This window comes from Haemaphysalis longicornis, unplaced genomic scaffold (genome assembly GCF_048455015.1).
Source record: "Haemaphysalis longicornis isolate Haplotype H1 unplaced genomic scaffold, Haemaphysalis longicornis Haplotype H1 scaffold_12, whole genome shotgun sequence".
Classification (NCBI taxonomy): Eukaryota; Metazoa; Arthropoda; class Arachnida; order Ixodida; family Ixodidae; genus Haemaphysalis; species Haemaphysalis longicornis.
The window spans coordinates 7,564,365-7,583,162 of NW_027526225.1; the positions used below are offsets into that span (position 1 = coordinate 7,564,365).

At 48.4% G+C, this 18,798-nt stretch overlaps 3 protein-coding genes across 3 annotated transcripts; all 3 read left to right on the forward strand.

Annotated features, from left to right (window-relative positions):
* Nucleotides 1-4,153: 4,153 nt before the first annotated feature.
* LOC144162368 (alpha-crystallin B chain-like) lies at nt 4,154-5,113 on the forward strand. The gene has a single exon (XM_077692869.1). The coding sequence runs from the start codon at nt 4,226-4,228 to the stop codon at nt 4,862-4,864; it is 639 nt and encodes a 212-aa protein (XP_077548995.1). The 5' UTR covers nt 4,154-4,225; the 3' UTR covers nt 4,865-5,113.
* An 887-nt stretch (nt 5,114-6,000) lies between these two features.
* On the forward strand, nt 6,001-7,484 carry LOC144162367 (uncharacterized). The gene has a single exon (XM_077692868.1). It carries the CDS (start codon nt 6,469-6,471, stop codon nt 7,240-7,242), a length of 774 nt encoding a protein of 257 aa, XP_077548994.1. The 5' UTR covers nt 6,001-6,468; the 3' UTR covers nt 7,243-7,484.
* Nucleotides 7,485-16,594: 9,110 nt separating this feature from the next.
* Nucleotides 16,595-18,798, forward strand: LOC144162369 (kelch-like protein 24). The gene has a single exon (XM_077692870.1). It carries the CDS (start codon nt 16,741-16,743, stop codon nt 18,556-18,558), a length of 1,818 nt encoding a protein of 605 aa, XP_077548996.1. The 5' UTR covers nt 16,595-16,740; the 3' UTR covers nt 18,559-18,798.

Consider the following 18,798-nt stretch of genomic DNA (forward strand, 5'->3'; position numbering starts at 1 on the left):
GAGGTATTGAGGAAGACAGATGATGTAGTGGCGACCCCCTATCCACTTTACGGCGATTTCTATGACGTCACCGATTCTTGTTTGGGCGGTTGGCGGCAGTCGACCCAAACCATCGCGAAGACTCATGACTGAAAAATTGAAGTGGGCTTCTAGTTCATGCTAACGTGCACTTAATACACTGATAAAGATGTCTTAAATGCTGACACATATTACGTCACTCCTCCCCATAATACGTCATTGCAGCGCGAAATATGAAAGTTTTTTTTAGTGCTTTTCCAGTTAAAAATGCTTTCGTGGGTGGAATAAAACTCAGTGAGATGCCAAAGGCTAATTCTTTGACACTGAACGAAGTAGCATTTTGTCTTGAAGGCCCCTTTAAGTAGCTCAAATTGTCTCCATTTACTCGCATCCCGTACTGGCCTTTCCTTCCTAATAACTGCTCCCACTCAAGCTTCCTAAATGATTTCGGTGAGATGGCGTGTTCTTCTCTGATGCTCTCCTAAAATGAAAAATCGCTTTCTTCGTGTAGCGAGTTATCGCTCCCGTACAGCTCTGGTACTTGGTATATGTCCTCCAACAGCCTTAGACTATGTTCAGACTACCAACGCAAAAGGCATATCGTGATCTATGGACGTAAAAAACGGCGTGTCACGCAGTTCGGTTGGCTGAGACGCAAAATGACGTCATCGTTTAAGGTTAATACGACATCGACAACAGTCTGAACCCGGCCTTACATGTGTCCCCTCTACGGCTTGTTTTTGCAACGTTTCCATCCATGCATATGCCGCATCAAAGGCTTTCTAGTAATCTATAAACGCCTTGTAGAGGGGTTTATATACTCCGCAACGTTCTCCATAACAGAGTTGTTGGCTTGCAGCGATTCATTGTTGAAGCCTCTTGCCTCACGTGTTGGAAAGCTGGAATAGGGGTTCAGATTACAAGATTTAATGCGTGGAGGGCTCCGTATTAACTTCGGAGGGCTCCGGAGCCCTCAGTTGGGGAGGGGTCCGGATTAATTTCGGCCACATGTAAGTCTTTTCAACTTCTTCATCCTGGGAGCTGCCATTTTATTTGTGGGCTGTGCTAGCGGCCCTATAATTGGCGCAGTCGACAGGAATATGCAACTGCGCATGGGCAACACAGCCCAGGATCTCATGGCTGTGTTGCGCATGCGCAGTTGCATATTCCTGTCGACTGCGCCAATTATAGGGCCGCTAGCACAGCCCACTGACAAAATGGCAGCTCCCAGGACGAAGAAGTTGAAAAGGTCTATAAAGTGCGGCGAAATTTCGAACACACGGGCGTTTTTGCTTTTCACCTGCACCCGAAGAGTAACCACCGCAGGCGAAAGCGAGCCCGTGCCCTTGTGCTCATGCAGCAGCACAACGCCTTAGTCCCTGATCCTCCGCGGCCGGTGGTAGGGGGGTATAGGTCAGCCAACATCTCTCGGTAAACGGCTTGTACACAACAGGGAGAAGGCTGACGGGTCGGTAATTATTACTTCATTTGGCATCACGCGTCTTGGGAATTAGAACTGCGTTGACGTGTTTCCTGGCCAGTGTTACTTGAAATGTCCTAAGACATTCCGAGACTATTTTCGCTAGCGTTACTCGTGTAAAATGACGACCAGACTGTTCAGTCGCCACCTGCGGCTTTTGCCTTCCTTCATTGAAAAAGGGCTCATTTCTCCCACTGCATACATCTTATTTCCGTCGATAGCCAAGCTCTTCTTTGCTGCCATACACCTTCTGCATTTGGTTAGTGCTTATTCAAGTCTTTACGTGTTGCAGGCACAAATATTTTCGCGCCTGTGAATAAATTAGGAGAACTCCGCTATTTGGATTCGTCTTTGCACACACACGCGCATGCACACACACGCACACACACACACACGCATATGCAGACACACACGCTCACACACACACCCCCGCACACGCACACAAACCCACGCATATGCACACGCACAAACTCAAATTTTCGCACTTTTATGAGTTGAGTGTGCTACATGTTTATCGCTATTTTCGGAAGGTGAAAGGAGCTGGAATATAGGCAAATTATTACTATTGCAAATTTATTATCTCATCCCAACGATCAAGGCGTGGCCAGGGAGAATTTTATTTTAAACGGATTTTAAAGGGAGGAAGTAGCCACATTATATTTACTCAAATGGTGGCCCTCGGGCGGAGCAATTGACATCACATCTTGGCGGGCTAACACCGCCTGATCCAACAAACAGACCAACCAACCATAGAGGAAAGCAAGCTTGAGAGAGGCCTCGGCGGCCACCGGCGCATTGGGAGAAGTATGGAGGCAGTCACGTGGCTTCTTCACGCTTGGAGAGACCAGCTGGCAACCGCACCCTAGCAACGGCGCCTGAAGCCGGCCCACCAAAGCCCTGCGTCACTGCGAGGCCCAGACGGTATCCAGTGGCCGGCAGGCAGAGGAGGGGAAGCAGACGAGAGGGGAGCGTGCGAAAAAGAAAGAGCTGGGAGCGTGCAAAATACAAGGGAAGAAGGACGACCTCCGAGAATGGCATTTCCGGCTTCAGTGGAGATGATGTCAGGGCCCATCCTAAACTTTTCTGTCCTCCATGCAACCAACCAACCTACCGCCATACAGAGGGAGGCGTTCCATAGTTTGCATAGCTTGAGCTCATAAACGAGCTAGACGCGTCTGTGGCTGGGCTGCAAAGAAAAAAAAATCACGCAACTCCACGGAGTGAATCATGGCGAGTGGGCAAAACACTGGGAATCGTTCTTACCGTAAATCACCCGTAAGAGTACTTACTGCTGCTAAAAAGATTTCCAATCCAATTCAATCCAATCCAATCCATTTCAATCCAATACAATTCAAATCAATCCAATCTAATGCTCCTCGCGCATGCGCAACACGGCTCTTTAAGAGCTCTCTCCCTCTCTCACACACGCACCTTTTATGAACCTTGTATTTTGTTCTTGTTAACCATTCGTGAACCTTTTGCTCACAGATGTTTTGATTTACACGGTGCTGTGCCGGGAGCACGGACGCCGGACAAGCGTCGGCCTTAAGGTGTTTCGCCCCTAGAACATTTGTGACGAGAATATTTAAAGTTGTTCTATCAATAGAAAAGTGTAGCTGCAAAACACATATTTGTCACGGATTTCTTAGAAGCTTCATGCAAGACGAAGAGAAAAAATGGCACCCTTTTTTGTTGTTTTCGGCTTCATTCGGATGGAACAGTAATTGTTGTCCGGCCAGAGGCAATTCCCTCCTCTTATTTACCTTTGTATATTTTGTAAAGGGCATAGGCATGTGACCCGTCACGAAGTTGGGCTGCCCAGCCCGCTCACAAGCATCATTGCTGAAGTGGGCTGGAATGTAATGAGTACTTTTCCTGTAATAAAGATTATTATTATTATTATTATTATTATTATTATTAATATTATTATTATTATTATTATTAGTAGTAGTAGTAGTAGTAGTAGTAGTAGTAGTAGTAGTAGTAGTAGTATTATTGCCGAAAAGAAGCCATGCGGCAAGCCAAGCCATGAAGAAAAGGAACGTTTCTGGCTTCTATGGCGGCGCTCCCGACACCACACTATTTCAGCGTCAGATTGGCTTCTAGTTTTTATTGGTATGCAACTCTATATCATGACTGCTCTCTGCATTTTTGTTTGCACCTCACAGCAGATAAGACATAGGCGCGGGCGCTTTGTTGTGTAAACACTTCGCAGCCGGTTGTTCGCAGTCATTCGTACGCGTTCCTCCAAGAGAAAAACCGAGAAAGAAATCCTCCCCTCCCTCAAAAATATCAACAAAATTGCACACTCCTTGGTGTGTGTTGACCCAGAAACAAGTTTATTCGAAGGAAAATGACAATGAACATTACGCGATACCGAACACGGTGTCGCAAGAGGCCGCTCACCGCTCACCGCTCGATTGGGCAACACGCCGCTCGAACATCGCGGAGAGCGATGTAGCTCTCCCGAGGTCGCATACAACCGGTTAATGTAGTCGGCTCATTTAAAAGAGTCTCTCTCCTTCTCTCTCACGCTCGCTTTTTTCTCTCTGTGTTTCTAAAATGTTTGCCTCCCCCGCCGTCACCGGTTCATGCAGGTCTCGCCTATCCTGGAGCGCGCTCTCGCCAGCAGGCGGCAGGGTTTATAAGAGCCTTCTCTTGCCGGCGCGACCTCACTATACGACGCCGCTCGGAGCCGTGCGCTTGCAGCAGCCTTGCTAGACTCCGATGGCTACGTGCCCCGTCTCGTCCCGTTTCCGGGGCTCGCACGAGAACGAAGATTTTGGCGCCACCGTTAGCCACAACGACTTGTTCGACCCGGCCTTCTACCGACGCTGGTTCAACATGGAACCAGGACGCCAACAGTCTTCATCTCAACAGGGGACCGGCGGATGCCCCATGCGCAACCAGAGTGGTCCCCTCAGTAGCTGGTTCACCGGCGACTCGCAGCGGCCTCGGCAACCCGGCACCTGCCCAGTCACTCAGCAGAGCGGCACCTTCCCGATGAACCCTGAGATTGGAACATCGGTGCCCGTCAACCCGGACAAGTTCACCATTCGCGTCAACACCCGCAACTTCACCCCGCAAGACATCACCGTCAAGACGGAGGGTAGCGACCTCCTCATTCACGGAAAGCACGCGGAGAAGTCGGACGGCCGCGGCTGCCACGTCATGAGGGAGTTCACGCGTCGCTACGAGCTTCCGGAAGACGTCGAGCCGGAGACGGTCAAGTGCGAGTTCATGCCTAGCGGGGACCTGGTGATCGAGGCGAAGAGGAAGGAGGCGCCCAAGCCGCTGGACAAGCCCGTTCCGATCGAAGTGCAGCACATTCCTGACAGCGATGACGAGGAAGACCCCAGGGGGTGAGCGGCCATTCCAATCGACTTGTGTGCACGTGCCCCGAACAATGCGCTGTGGGACAGTTCTTGTTTTTTTTTTAATTGCGGAGGGGGGTGTGCTCCTTCGTGAATTTTGTTGTTGCGTAGCATTGCACCTCTTTGCCGTAGTTCTTATGCCTTGAATGTGAACAAGGTTTCCGCATTGTGCGTGCTTTATTGTTGTGCGGGTAAACAGTTAAAATGTCTTGAATAAACGGAGCAGAGTTCTCGTTTTTAATATGCGTTTCCCTGGTGATTTTTTAATGCGACTAGCATTCTTGGCCTCTCACTTCACCCAATTTGTGGTCCATTACATCCAGCTATTACCTAAAGAAGGATAAGAATGGGGTGGAGTGCATTCGGCAGGCATTCTCAGATAATAAATACCAGCCTACCATTGTCCCTGAAGAAGAAAGTGCATGACAGATGCATCATACCGGTACTCACCTACGGGGAGAAACTTGGGGGCTCACTAAAAGGGTTCAACTTAAATTGAGGACGACTCAGCGCGCAATGGAGCGGAAGATGATAGGTGTAACGTTAACAGACAAGAAGAAAGCGGAACGGGTCAGGGAACAAACGCGGGTTAAGGACATATTAGTAGAAATTAAGAAGAAGAAATGGGCGTGGTCAGGGCATGTAATGCAAAGGCAAGATAACCGCTGGTCACTAAGGGTAACAGAGTGGATCGCTGGAGAAAGTAAGCGTGGCAGGGGGCGGTGCAAAGTTAGGTAGGCAGATGAGATCAAAACGTTTGCGGGAATAAATTGGTCGCAGTTAGCACAGGACCGGGATAATTGGAGATCTGTGGGAGAGGCCTTTGCCCTGCAGAGGGCGTAAATAGGCTGATGATAATGATGACCTCCAGCCATCGGCGAGTGAAGCATCTCCGAAAATAGAGATGAGAAACGGGTGAGGGTGTAGCGGGATTGGACAGATGGTGGGGAAGAGTGAGAGACAGCTGTAAGGTGGGGAGGGAACATCGGCGAAATGAGAGGAGGGGTGGTAGTGGAGGACGAGGGCAGATCCATGAGGAGAGTGGAGGGAGTGAGGGAGGTGGAGAGATGGCTGATTGCTGAGGAGGATGAATGAAGGAGGAGGAGAGGGGTGGAGGGTAGGGAAAGGGGAAGGGGAAAGGGAGAACAGAGTGGCGCGAATTGAGGGGGTGTAGAGGGTGTTGAGAGAGAAGAGGGGTGAGGAGGGTGGAAGGTCAGAGTGAGGAAAGGGAAGTGTAATGGGGGTAGGGTGAAGGTAATACTCTGTTGGCAAAAAAGCAGGCTACCAACCAACAACAACATTCCGCAAAAGCTTCTTACGCGAGATTTCTCGTTTGCAGCTAGAGCGGACGGATGCGCCCCATCCAAACCACCATATCTTCCAGTTATCACCCATTCCGTAGCTGCCACCACCAATAGAATTCTAGTCGCATTTCCGTGGCCTTCCTCAAAAGGACGGATCGGACGGAGTTCTTTTATATCCACGAGGCTATCGTGAACAGGCCGCAGTGTTTATAAGCAGCTTCTCTTCGCTACACCGGCTCACTTTTGGACGCTGCCTCGAGCCGTGCACGCACGGCACCCTCGCGAAAAACTGATGGCCGTGTGCCCGCTGTACTCCCGCTACAGGGGTTTCTTCGACGACACCCATTTCGGCGGCACAATCCTCGGCGGCGACCTATTCGACCCGACCTTCTATCAACAGTGGTTTAACATGCAACTGGGACGCCGGCAGCCTACCCTGCTGCAGTCGACTGGCGTATGCCCTCTACGAAAACAGACTGGTGCCTACCCCTTCCGCCAGCAAAGTGCGTCCTCTCGGCTCCCTCAGCCGACCAGCGCATGCCCATTCCGTCATCAGGCTGGCGTCTCCCAGCTCCCTCAGACGATCAGCGAGTGGCCCTTCCGCCAGCAGACTAGCGCCTCCCAGATTGTCCAGAAAACCAGCAAGAGGCCCTTCCGTAAGAAGTCTGGCGCCTCCAAGCTCCCTCAGCAGGCCGGTACCAGCCCTCGCCGTCAGCAGTTGGGCACGCTGGTCACCATCACCCCGGGGAAGTTCACCATCCGCGTCAACACCCAGAACATCTCCCCGCAAGAAATAACTGTCAAGACGGAGGGCAACTGCGTCGTCATCCACGGCAAGCATGCGGAGGATTTGGAAGGCCGCGGCTACCACGTCCAGCGCGAGTTCACGCGCCGCTACGAGCTACCCGATGACGTCGACCCGGACACCGCAAAGTGCGACCTCATGGACAACGGAGACCTGGCGATAGAGGCTACCAGGAGGGAGTCTCCTAAGGTACAGGACAAACCCGTCACAGTCGAAGTTGCACGTGCCCCCGGAAGAGATGACGAAGAAAGTAGCGTGTGAGTAGACCTTCGAATCGCCGTGCGTGGAGGTGCCTTGAACAGTGCATTGTGTGAAGCTTCTCGTTCTGGAGTTGTGAAAGGGGCATACCCTCTTTAGTGCATCCTGTTTTCGCTTAGCATGGCAGACCTTCGCCGCTGTTCTTGTAACTTATATGCGAACAACCTTTCAGTGTTGGCCGTGCATTTCTGCTGTGCGGGTAAACAATGACATTCTTGAATAAATGGACGAGGTTTCCGTTTTAATTTGCGCCTGTCTGGTGATTCTTTTGATTATGCTAGCATCACAAGCCCACTTCTCCCACTTTGTGGTATGTGCCTGTCTAGCCTCCAACCCCGAGCCAGGCGTGTGTGCAGCCTCAGAGAGAGTCGGCGGAAGGGCGAAGTTGCCATGACGTTGGATGGAGGGCAAAAGTCGTAGGAGGGAGCGTAGAATTGGTAAATCACCACTTCTACACCCCCTCCTACGACTTTTTGAGATTGTAATTCCTGTTGCGATGATCCAAGATACCAACGCGGAATCGGTGGACCAAATATCACAGGGACGCCTGGAACGCGATCAGATATCTCGCTTGCGCTTGAAATACTGCCTGAATTTGGTGCACGTGCCCAAACCTAAAACTCGCCCAAAACTCGCCCAACCACCAAAAATATTTTTTCTAGCCAAACGGAAGCAGAAGTCGTCCAATCTTGAAACCCTGCTGGTAAAGAGGAATGTGGGAGGACAGAGTGCGAAGGAAGGTGGAGAGATCGAAGCAATGGTGGGAGGGTGTCGTGAGGGGTGAGGGTGGCGGGAGGGCTGTCCATGATTGGAGGGGACCTACAGAGGAGAGGAGGGGAGGGTCACGACAAAATCTGGAGAGAGGTTCTCGGGAAGAAAAGAGGGAGTGTGAGGAATCAGTTAGGGTGAGGAGATCGGAAAGAGAGGAGAGATTTGGTGGGAGTGCAGAAGGCGTTACAAATGACTCAGAAGGCTTCTACATGCAGTGCACACACAGACTGATGATGATGGCGATTAATTTGTTCGTGTTCACCTCTAGGTCCTCCAGCTGTGGTTCAATGGTCAGAAAGTGGAGCGACACATGTCGATGCGATGAGGTTTTAATGGAAACTGCTAGACAGCGAGCGGTAGCCGGTGCAGCACGAGAGCATGTGACAGCTCGTGAGGAGCCTATAAAATGATGATCAGCGGGATGAAGGCGAGGAAGTCACAAAAATGATGATAATTACGATGCGGAGTGTAGAGGCGGGGGAGGTGGAGGAGATGAAGAGAGGAGGAGAGGGGTAGTTGGAGGAAGCTCTAGGTTGAGTGTGGATGGAAGCAACTTCTATGCCGCTCGCTTAGCACAACAGCGCTCCACCTACCATCAACGACGCGTTGCAGAAATGACCGGTACGAGATAAGATCGCTTGCAGCAACGATAGACGACTTCCTTGTATTTTTATCGCATGCAGCAGTCGTAAATTCCACCGACTAATAAGAACCCCGAACTGCTAATATAGAGCTAAGTGCGTTCACGCAGATCGGTATCTTCTAGAAGTCCTGATTTTCTTTTATTTGCTGACGCGCGGTTCTTTTACGTAAATCAAGCAGCACTTTAAAATTCTGTATATTCGTGTATATCCTACCCCTTTCTTTTTTGCTTCGCGGTAAGAAGTTTTGCAAAGATGAAGTGAACCGCAGCCACCCAGAGAACGCCAACAAGGATGAGCGAAGAAAATTAACCGTTCACCACTATAGGTGGATCGATAGCAGCACCTTTATTGTAGAAAAAGTTTGGCACGAGGGTATTTTTCTTTTCCGCGGCCAGATGCCTTTTTAAGAAACTAGAAAACCAGACGCCTTTTTAAGCCCGTTCTACATGGTGCGTTTTTCGTCTGCGAATTCGGTGGAACGAACATTTGCACTTGCGAAGTTCGCCATGCCTGGAAATGTCGTCTACATGGCCTGCGAACGTCACGATCTTCGCATTGCAGACGCACATTGTTTGCAGACCGAATTAAGTCTGCGGCGAGCAAAGCTTGTTGTGATTTAAAAAAAAAAGTTTTATTTTACTTTCTGGGCAAGTTGCTTCGGACTGTTTTGCAATAAACATGAGTTTATCTGCGGTTTCATACAACAATCGCCAATTATTTATCACTACGCGCACACATAGCAGAGAAGACGAACACAGCAAGCAACCTGGGTTCGCTTGTTGTGCGCGCCTAGCACACCTCGGTTTACCTCGGCCGGTTCTTCTGTACTTTTTTCCTGCTGTGATGTGCGCCACTTGCGCGGATACCCATTAAGCATTCGACGAAAACGGCGCGCGACATCGTGTTGTGAACGCGCGCGCGTTTGTTTCGGTGCACCCGCGTAACGCCGCGCGTATACAAGCAATGAAACCTGGTTGCTAAGCATGCAGATGGTGATGCCGTGAGGTTCACCTCGCTCTATGGGCCGCAAGTCCGGCCCCTCTACGCCGCTAGAACCGCACGAGCGGCGTTTGCGGGGGATGCTCGACCGTTCCAAACATTACGCACTTTGCCGCAGCAACAAAAAAAGGTCGTTTTGCCGCACGAGCGGCGCCGCATTTGCGAATTCGTAGGGAAAATCGCACCATGCAGAACGGGATTTGACGCAAGATGCCCTCAGAAACGCCACACTATAATAGTATAATCAAATGTTACACGGAAAATTTCTCGAGCACTGAAGTCTGTTCGTGTGATCTGAAGGCGGAAACCAGCGATTATCGAAGAGTTCTAGACGCGAAATACTCCGACAAGCTGACTTGTTTCCCCACAATCAGAGCTTTCTTTCCGCGCACCTGTTTTACTCACGCGCCGCCACGTTCACTTCTCACGGCGCGTGCGTCAGGATAATGCCCCAGTAAGGCGGCAAATCTAATGACATTTAGAGCAAATTTCATTAGCTCTAAATGTCATTAGTTTGACGCTACACAAGAATACTGTATGACATTCGGGGCGAATGGCATTTAGCGGTTGAATGAGGTTCAGGAGCTCATTCAGCGGCCAAATGAGTAGCCTCGACAGCGGTGGCGCGTTACTACACAAAAAAGTTCAGTAATAAACCAAATAATACTGTTTCTGAGAATGGTCCGCAAACTAATATTTTCCCCTTCATATTGTTTTTCAAATAAAGAAAAACAAACAAGTGCTTACAAAAACGGAAATATCGTCTCAATGCGCGAGCTACTCTGATACGGATTTCTTGCGGGCTCGTCTCGGCTTGTAATGCCTACGTACGGCACCTAAATGCTGGCTTTTTGCTTCTTAATTAAAAAAAATTATTTGTTCTGCTTTAAAAAACTAGTATGTATGAAAATATTCTAGATGCACTGTAACTATAATTTTGCAATTGTGCCAGCTTGCTAATCGTCACCGCTATTACTATCAAATGACGTTTATTTGGCCGTGTAGACGGACACGGCCAAACCGAATGTAATTAACTGCTAATGACATTCACTTTGAGTGACATAGGATTTGCCGTGTGACAGGGGTATAAGTCGTTTTCCATTTTGGCAGAGTGCTGGTTGATCGCTGCGGTAGGGCTCTGGCTCCTGGTCTGGTGACCCGGGCTCAAAGTCTAGATGATATTTTAATTAATTCTGGTGACCCGGGTTCAAAGTCTACATCATATTTTTTTTTATCTCCTCTTTATAGCGCCGGCCATTTTAGTAGCATTCGTGTCGACGGATGCCGACGACAACGGTGACTTTTAGCGTTTGATGAGGCATCTAAAGTTGTCGTCCTGATAAGTCTACCACTGGTTCCGCGTAGTTCCACGAACCCCAAAGAGTCTATTGCACTCACCTCAGGTTATTCGCACCGTCAGATATCGATTTGGATGAACCCTAAAATTTGGCGTTTGGGTTTGACATAGAAGTACCAAACAAAACTCATTATAGCAGCCATTTCACTTACCAGATTGTTCGAAAAATACAACAAATGTTGTTTGTTTGTTGTTTATTGAACTTTTGGCAATCAGAAATTGCCAAGGTGCTGAGGCAGAAGGCCACTGTAATAGTCGCCTGACTAGGCCCCTAGCACCTGACAGCGACAGGAACAGAAGCACAAATAATAAATACAAATATGCATACACACTTTTAGCGTAATAAATAGAAATAATGCATGCTGCAAATAAACATAACTGAAAAGAGATACACGCTTTTCTTGCGTAATAAAATTTAAAAAAAATTACGGTGAAATCACTCCGCTTTTGCAAACGAAATAAAACAAAATATCGTAAACATCGTATCGTACTTCGTATCGTATCGTAAAAATCATATCGTAAGTACCGTAAACAAGGACGCAAAAGTATCGCAAACATATACGCAAATGAACACGAAATTACAAGAAAATCTTACACATCACGTTAAAATACATTTTCGTTTTCCGTCTAAAAGCGGCTACCCAGGAAGTTAGCGGTCATGTGAAACACTACAAGGCGACTGCTCAGGAGATTAAGAATTTGCCATTTAAGCGTGTGAGTGCCATAATTCGTTCTGATTCGTCTTTTTATAAAGTTTTAGAGGCATAACATTCAAAGGCATAACACATTAAAGGCATAACATTTCGTTTCCTTTAATTTCAACTTCAAAGTCCATAGGCACGACATTTTCTCTCGAAAGATCCTATATCACAGTAGAAAAAGTAAGTTTGGCTAGATATTTATGGTTTTAGATCGTATTGAAATAGCAGTGCGACAAGGAACAAGAACAAAAAAGACGACAGGGCGAGCGCTGTCGTCTTTATTTCCACTCCTCTCTTCTCCTGTTTCTTTTTTTCTTCCACTTCAGCATACTTACTTAACACCTTCTTTTGCTCCTTTTTTCTCGACATATCTAATTGTTTCCCATGACTAACACAAATTCTTCTCTGCCAATCCCCCTAAGCGGGCATATGTCATTTTTTATGGGCCACCACCACCACCACCCTTCTTGCCCTTATTCCTTGTCGCTCTCTTAACCATTTAAATACGACTAACCAACCAGCCCAACAGTCTACTTTCAATAGTACGCTATAAGCCTGTTTTTTTCTTTCAGTTATTCTGATTCCATTCCAATAAAAATATTAAACCGCCCCAAGCTTTGAGCATTTGGAGGGCATGCTGGCCAGCCCAGATCCCCACGACAAACTTCAGCTGGTCAACAGGCCTGGTTTGACGACGATTGCGAGGGGACTCGTATTCTGAGAAAAACCCCACCGCCATAGAACCCATACACGAAAACCCTGGGGCCCTTTTCTCGACTTCGTGAATCCACCATGAGCTCGCCATGTTCTCTGCGTAGGCAAAACGTAAGCAATAAGTGACGTGAGCACGTCACTGATTACATTGCATGTCGGACGACATGCAATGTAATTTGACACTAAGCTTACACACCAAAGCTGTCCGATATTGCGCATAGAAGATCAAGAAACACTTGCTACATATCCCAAAAATTAAGATGGCAGCTGAGGCAGGCAAAAGAAACACATTTCTTAAGGTTAAAATTGGCGTCAACACCTTAAGACGATTAAGTAACGTTGATCCAAACGCGAGCCAAAGGCGCGTGTTAGGCAGAAGAAGATCACACATTTTTGTCTCAGTGTGTCGAACCGAAAAAAATACCAACCGGTTAGGTTACGGTTCAGGTCGGACGAATTCATTTCCTTCCGGTTCAGAACCGGTTCGACTAAATCACATATCGAAGCGGTTTGCGAACCGGTTCGGAAGCTTGAACTGGTTCGCGAACCGGTTCCATGAATGGAATTACCAGCTGAGTGAGAGAAAAAAACAGCAACTAGGTTAAAACGACAATAAAAACAAAATGCAAACCAAAATTCAAAACGCTGCTGTTTCCCAATAACAGTGGTGCACTTTCAAAGCAAACAACGCAATTGGGTGAGATATTAGGAAACCAGATGAAGTAGTGACGATTTATCAGCTACTTTACCACCCAGAGCTAACGTTGTGCTAGGGACTACATAAAGCAACCACCAAGATATGTAGGGGTGGGGTGTATTTTCTACGCTTTCCTTTTTTATTTAAATCAAAATCCTCGCTATGAAAGCGCACATTAGGCTGTGCGTCAAGCTCTAGAGTTAGGCCCACGTAGCGGCGCATTTAAATACCAGCGTTTAGTACATGCTTTTAATACCAGCCGTGTAGCATAAAAAATCCTCCAGCCGCCACGTAAATGCTACCACTGAATACGATTATTTCGTAACCTAGAAAAATTTGTTACCTGTCACCTCCTCGAGGGTGCAAGTCACATTTTTGTTAAAAGTAAGCTTTAGTTAACGCGCATTCATTGCATCATTGCTTAGATCACTGGAATACATTTTGCGATATGTATCACGGAAGTGTGCGCCACAATTAACATGTCATCATTCAGCCTGACCCACGGTCACCGTTCTGTCCACTACATTGCGGAATCTATAACAGACTAGGCCATTACAAACTGACAGGGCAATTTGACGAGTGAAGTAAGTATAAGATTGAACTTTGGGGGGAAGACGCTCTTTAAATCGTCGACAGCAGTACACCCCCCCTCCCCCCTGGAACAAGTACCAGTAGCAGTGAAGTAGCGAGTTTGGCAGTAAGTAAAATTGCGCCCTCGAAAACAAATCAGAACTGAAAATTGCAGAACAAGCAGAAAATGCGAGCGCTGGGCGAATGAAACAGCGTGGGACCGGTGTGCCTTTCGGACATGTGTTATCTGCTTTAGCCCTTTCAGTCACCGTGTTCGTCGTTTTCCTCGTGAAAACGAAAAGAGTTCATGCTGCAGAGCGATGCGGCTGATGTTCGAAAACTACGGAACCGCACTCATAAACATCATTTCAAAATGGACGCCACCAAGTTTTGTGGGAGCTCCGGTGTGTTGCCGTCCTAAGTTCTCTTTTACTGTGGCGTAAATCATTTATAAAGGCTAAAAACACCTGTTTCATGTGCAGAAATTATTATTTCACCTCCTTGTTTGTAAACTGCCTCAGGATATTTATTATTTTTTATAGGGAAAAGCAGGATCGAGTAATGGTGTCTCCATATGAGGACACGATGCCATTTGCGTAATAACTATTCTAGAGAGACTGAACCTTTTTTTCTTACCTCTAGACACTTGGAACTGCTAAACCTGCAAGTATGGAATTTTTCTGCAGCGAATATAATAATTGGTGACTGAAAGGGTTAGTGCTGTTTTTCATCGTAAGACGAAACACTTAGTGCGTGCAAAGTCGTGAAATGCAAATTTTTGCTGGGTTTTTTTCACCACACGGTAACATCTTTCCCTGCTATATCTATTATTATTTTCATCTGTTCACAAACGCGAACTTGTCCGCTCTACCGCCCTGAAAAAGTTAACAGTTATACCACAAACCACTGTCATTGCTTCCTTTGCATTTAAGAGACGTCGGACACAGGGAAAAAAATGTGTATGCAGCAATCTTACCTTTTGGAGTTTTGCTTATTCGGATTTGCTTACTTTGCGCACAAGAATTTGAAAATACGTGAGGTGCCTTTAATTTTTGCTGTTTTTTTGTGGAAACTCACATTTTAAAAATATTGGCGCGTTTCATGCCCCTATGCTTGACGTCTGCTCCGAGGCGCAGCTTATGTTGTAGGGCGGCAGGGTAACATAAACCACTAGAGGATATTTAACGTGCGTCGCCGCGTTCAGACCGCGTGCGCATCGTTCGAACGGATCGTAAGCGTAAACGCAAAAAACGCAATAAGTTTGTTCAGACTATCGCTGCATTGAGGGTAAAGTACGCAACGTTTGCTGTCGGCAGGGGCGTAAATGTTGGAGGGTCCGCAACTTTTACGACAAGCACAGATGCGACTGTTACGGCGGAGCCAATGGGCAGAGCAGTTTCGGTTTTCACTTTCCGGTGCACGGGCCTTCCGGCCTCCCCAGATGATTTTTCATTCATTGACCGCCATCGCAGGCATCCGCCGATGCACCGTTGTAGAACAACGCAGTATCGCCAGTCCTCAGCTTCGCAAAAAGATTGTGGATATCTCCGTCAACGGCTCTGCCGAGAAAGATTTGACGAACCCCCATTGTGCTACGACGCCTGCGTCTGCGCCGGTTAGCGCGTAGGCGATGATAAGCTCATTTTGGGCTCGAAGAGCCTGCACCCCCGCTAACAGCCGCTTGCTGATCGGTGCCATGAAAAATGCGAAACGCAGTTGCCCCAGAGCGGTGACTTCCCGGTCGTAAAACACGTATCTTACCGAAGGGCTCAATGTGAACACAGTCGGTTGCTAGATGAGTATACGGAAGTTCCAACAGTTGCTCAGATTGCGATAAATACGCCACTTACGACGGATGCGACTGTAGTCTGACGCGCGCCCAAGTCTCGTCACATGGACGTTCTCATTTTCCGTCTGCATCCGAAAAACGGTCGTGGGGGACGGCGAGCGTCCGCCAATGAGCAACTTCTGCAGGTCACACTTGTCGAGTATTTACACTTCCCAGGTGCGCGACCTTCTTTTTAAACGAATTATGAAATGCACAACGTTAGCACACTCCGGGTGTGGGCCTTTCCGTTGCGCTGTGGAGCACTCTTGCGTCCTGATTGCTGCTATAAAGTCGCAGCGAGGGAAGCGCAAAGCCGTTTCATATCGCCTGTAAACTGCCAAGAATGACTCTTCCTTTGGTCAGCCTTGCATTCTGTTTGCGCAGCCAGCAACAACGTACCACTTCTACATTGGTGAGCATTCCTTTTCCCTGTTGCGATTGCAAAGAGAGCGTTGACTGAGTTTTGATTGATCTGGAAGGAAAAGTGGATGGCAGGGTAGGAAGTTCATCGTACGTGTAGGAAAAAGGCCTGAATGGCATGGGCTGCGCAATATCCAACAACGGATGCTCGAACCGTTTCGTTGTGAACCGGTAACCGTTATTTCTTTTTTCGGTTCAATTCCGGTTTGGGTTCAGCGTGCTAAAAAAAATTACGGCTCGGGTTCGGGTTCAGTTCTGGCAAAAATAGTGGTTCGGCTTCGGTTTTCGGTTCGGGTTCGGTTCCGGTTCGACACCCTGTTTTCTTCTGTATATATCTATTTTTCAAACACTGGGAAAACCCCCACAACGCCATCGACCCCATCAACTGAAAATATGGGTCCCAATTAGGTCTATTCCCCCTTCCTCCTCCTTTTTTTCGTACGCCGCTCTTATTGCAACAAAAATCGGTATCTGCCTTGCATCCACACCATATCGAGAAAACCGTTTCAATGCTTAAATTTAAATTTGCGTTTGTGGGCTTTTTAGCTTTTGACGCAACGCATGCGCTGTCACTATGGGCGCAGCTCCTATCGCCGACAAGCTGTCTTTGAAACAGAAATGTAACGCCCCTTTGGTAACCCCCTCAATCTCGACCTCCGGCGCCGATGCGATAACGTTGCGTACGGAACCCTACGGCATTGCACGGCGTGATTGCTTTCCTCAGACGCACTGCCGGCAGTCGCCGACGCAACACATAGGGTATATTTCATATTCTGTGTGCACTGTGTAGAAAGCCCGATATGAATAGCAACGGATCGTGTAGTGAGCCTTCGTCCGCTTCGGAGACAGACGCCGCTGACCTGGAGACATGCAGTTCTGGACATACCCCAGAGCAGCATAAGGACGTCGAAAACATGGACTCGGTTCTCAGCGCTATGGATGCTTTTCGAAAGGACGGAGTGCTCTGCGACGTTGTTCTGTGCGCCGAAGGCGAAGAGTTCCCGTGCCACAAAGTCGTCCTCTCGTCGTGCAGTTCCTACTTTAAGGCGATGTTCACCAGTCAGATGGCCGAGGCGGCACAAACCCGGGTGGTCGTCAATAGCGTCAAAGCGAGCGAGTTGCGCGCGCTCCTGGATTTCGCGTACAAGTCGATCGTCAGCATCACCGACACCAACGTTGGGCCGTTACTGTCAGCGGTGGACTACCTCCAGGTAACACGATTCAAGGACGCATGCTGTCGTTTCCTTGAGCAACGTTTGGACGAAACAAACTGTTTAAGTGTCTGCCAACTCGCTGAAACATACGCCTGCGTTGACTTGGAAGCCAAGGCGAAGGCACGTGCATGCGCTTCTTTTGAGAAAGTGATGCTCCATGGAGAGTTCTTGGAACTTTCAAAAAGTAAGCTTGTCGAATTCCTTTCTTTGGACAGCCTCAAGGTAGCAAACGAGGAGCTCCTGTTCGAGGGAGTCATGACTTGGCTCAAGCACAGCCCCGAAACAAGAACAGAAGGTTTTGAGGAAATCTTCAAGCACGTACGCTTGCCTCTCATAAGCCCCTACTACCTTATCGACAAGGTCTCAAAAACACCAGCTGTGCTTCAAAACCTGACCTGCTGCCAGTTGCTTGAGGAAGCGAAGATGTTTCATCTTCTACCTGACAGGCGTCGGGAGTTAATCCGACCTTGGACGGCCCCTAGGAGCGATTCGTTCATGATCGAAGCCGCTGTCCTTGTTGGTGGTCACGATGGCACCTGGCCTGTGCGGAATGCGGATTGCTACGTTCCTAGCAAACGTGTATGGCTTAGCCTTGCTCCAGTTCCTCACCTAGTGTACAAGCATGGTGTCACAGCCATCGGTCAAAATTCCCTCTTCTTTGTTGGTGGTGAGCGCAAGATGGAGATCAATACCGCTGCCTGGACGTTCAACCCTGCCTTAAACTCCTATTGCAAAGCAGCTCCTATGATATGTAAGAGGCGTCACGTGTCCCTGGCGGCACTAAATGGATTTGTGTACGCCGTGGGAGGTACCGACTCTGAACCCAGTATTCCCAGTGTTGAACGATACAATACCGTGAGCAACCAGTGGGGCCTTGTGAAGGCGATGGATACCGAACTTACGACGCCTGCTGTGGCTGCGTCTCTCCAGGGAAAATTGTTCGTTGCAGGCGTCACCGACTTAGGAGATAACGAAACAGTAGGCTGCATTCAGTGCTTCGACCCTGACTCTGACAGCTGGAAAACCTTGAGCTTATCTTTGCCACCGCTGCCTTATTCGTCCCCATGCGTGTTTGACGGAAAGCTCTACCTCGTTGGCGGCTGGGATTTGGTGAAGCAGGAAAGCAGCCCAAGTGTAGTCTGCTTCGACCCTAAAACATCCACCTGGAACATTTGCAAGCCAATGGAGGAGGGACGTGTGAGTCCTGGAGTCACGGTCATGGCGAACAAAATGTTCGTCTTTGGTGGGAGCCAGAACGCGGATGATAAGACGCAGGCGGTTGACACCATGGAAGTGTATGACCCAGGAACGGACGAGTGGCTGGGCAGAACGACGATGGAAGTGAAGCGAAGCTGGTTCGGCTGCACTACGTTGAACATTCCGTTGGGCATGGTTTTTCGATGAAGGTCGTTTATGGGATCTGGTGGCAGTGAACAGCTGTACGGGGCTGAAAACTGCAACGAAGGCAGAATAAAGTGAGCGTGATTAGAACGAGGCCCCTACTGAAATTTATCATATAAATGTTGTATTAAATCACACAGGACAGAGCGGGTCCTGAATATTTTAAATGGGACTTGCATGGGTCTCTACACAGGTCTGGTACTTGAGGTTATCAGACCCATCCAAATCCCATAAGAAGTTAGG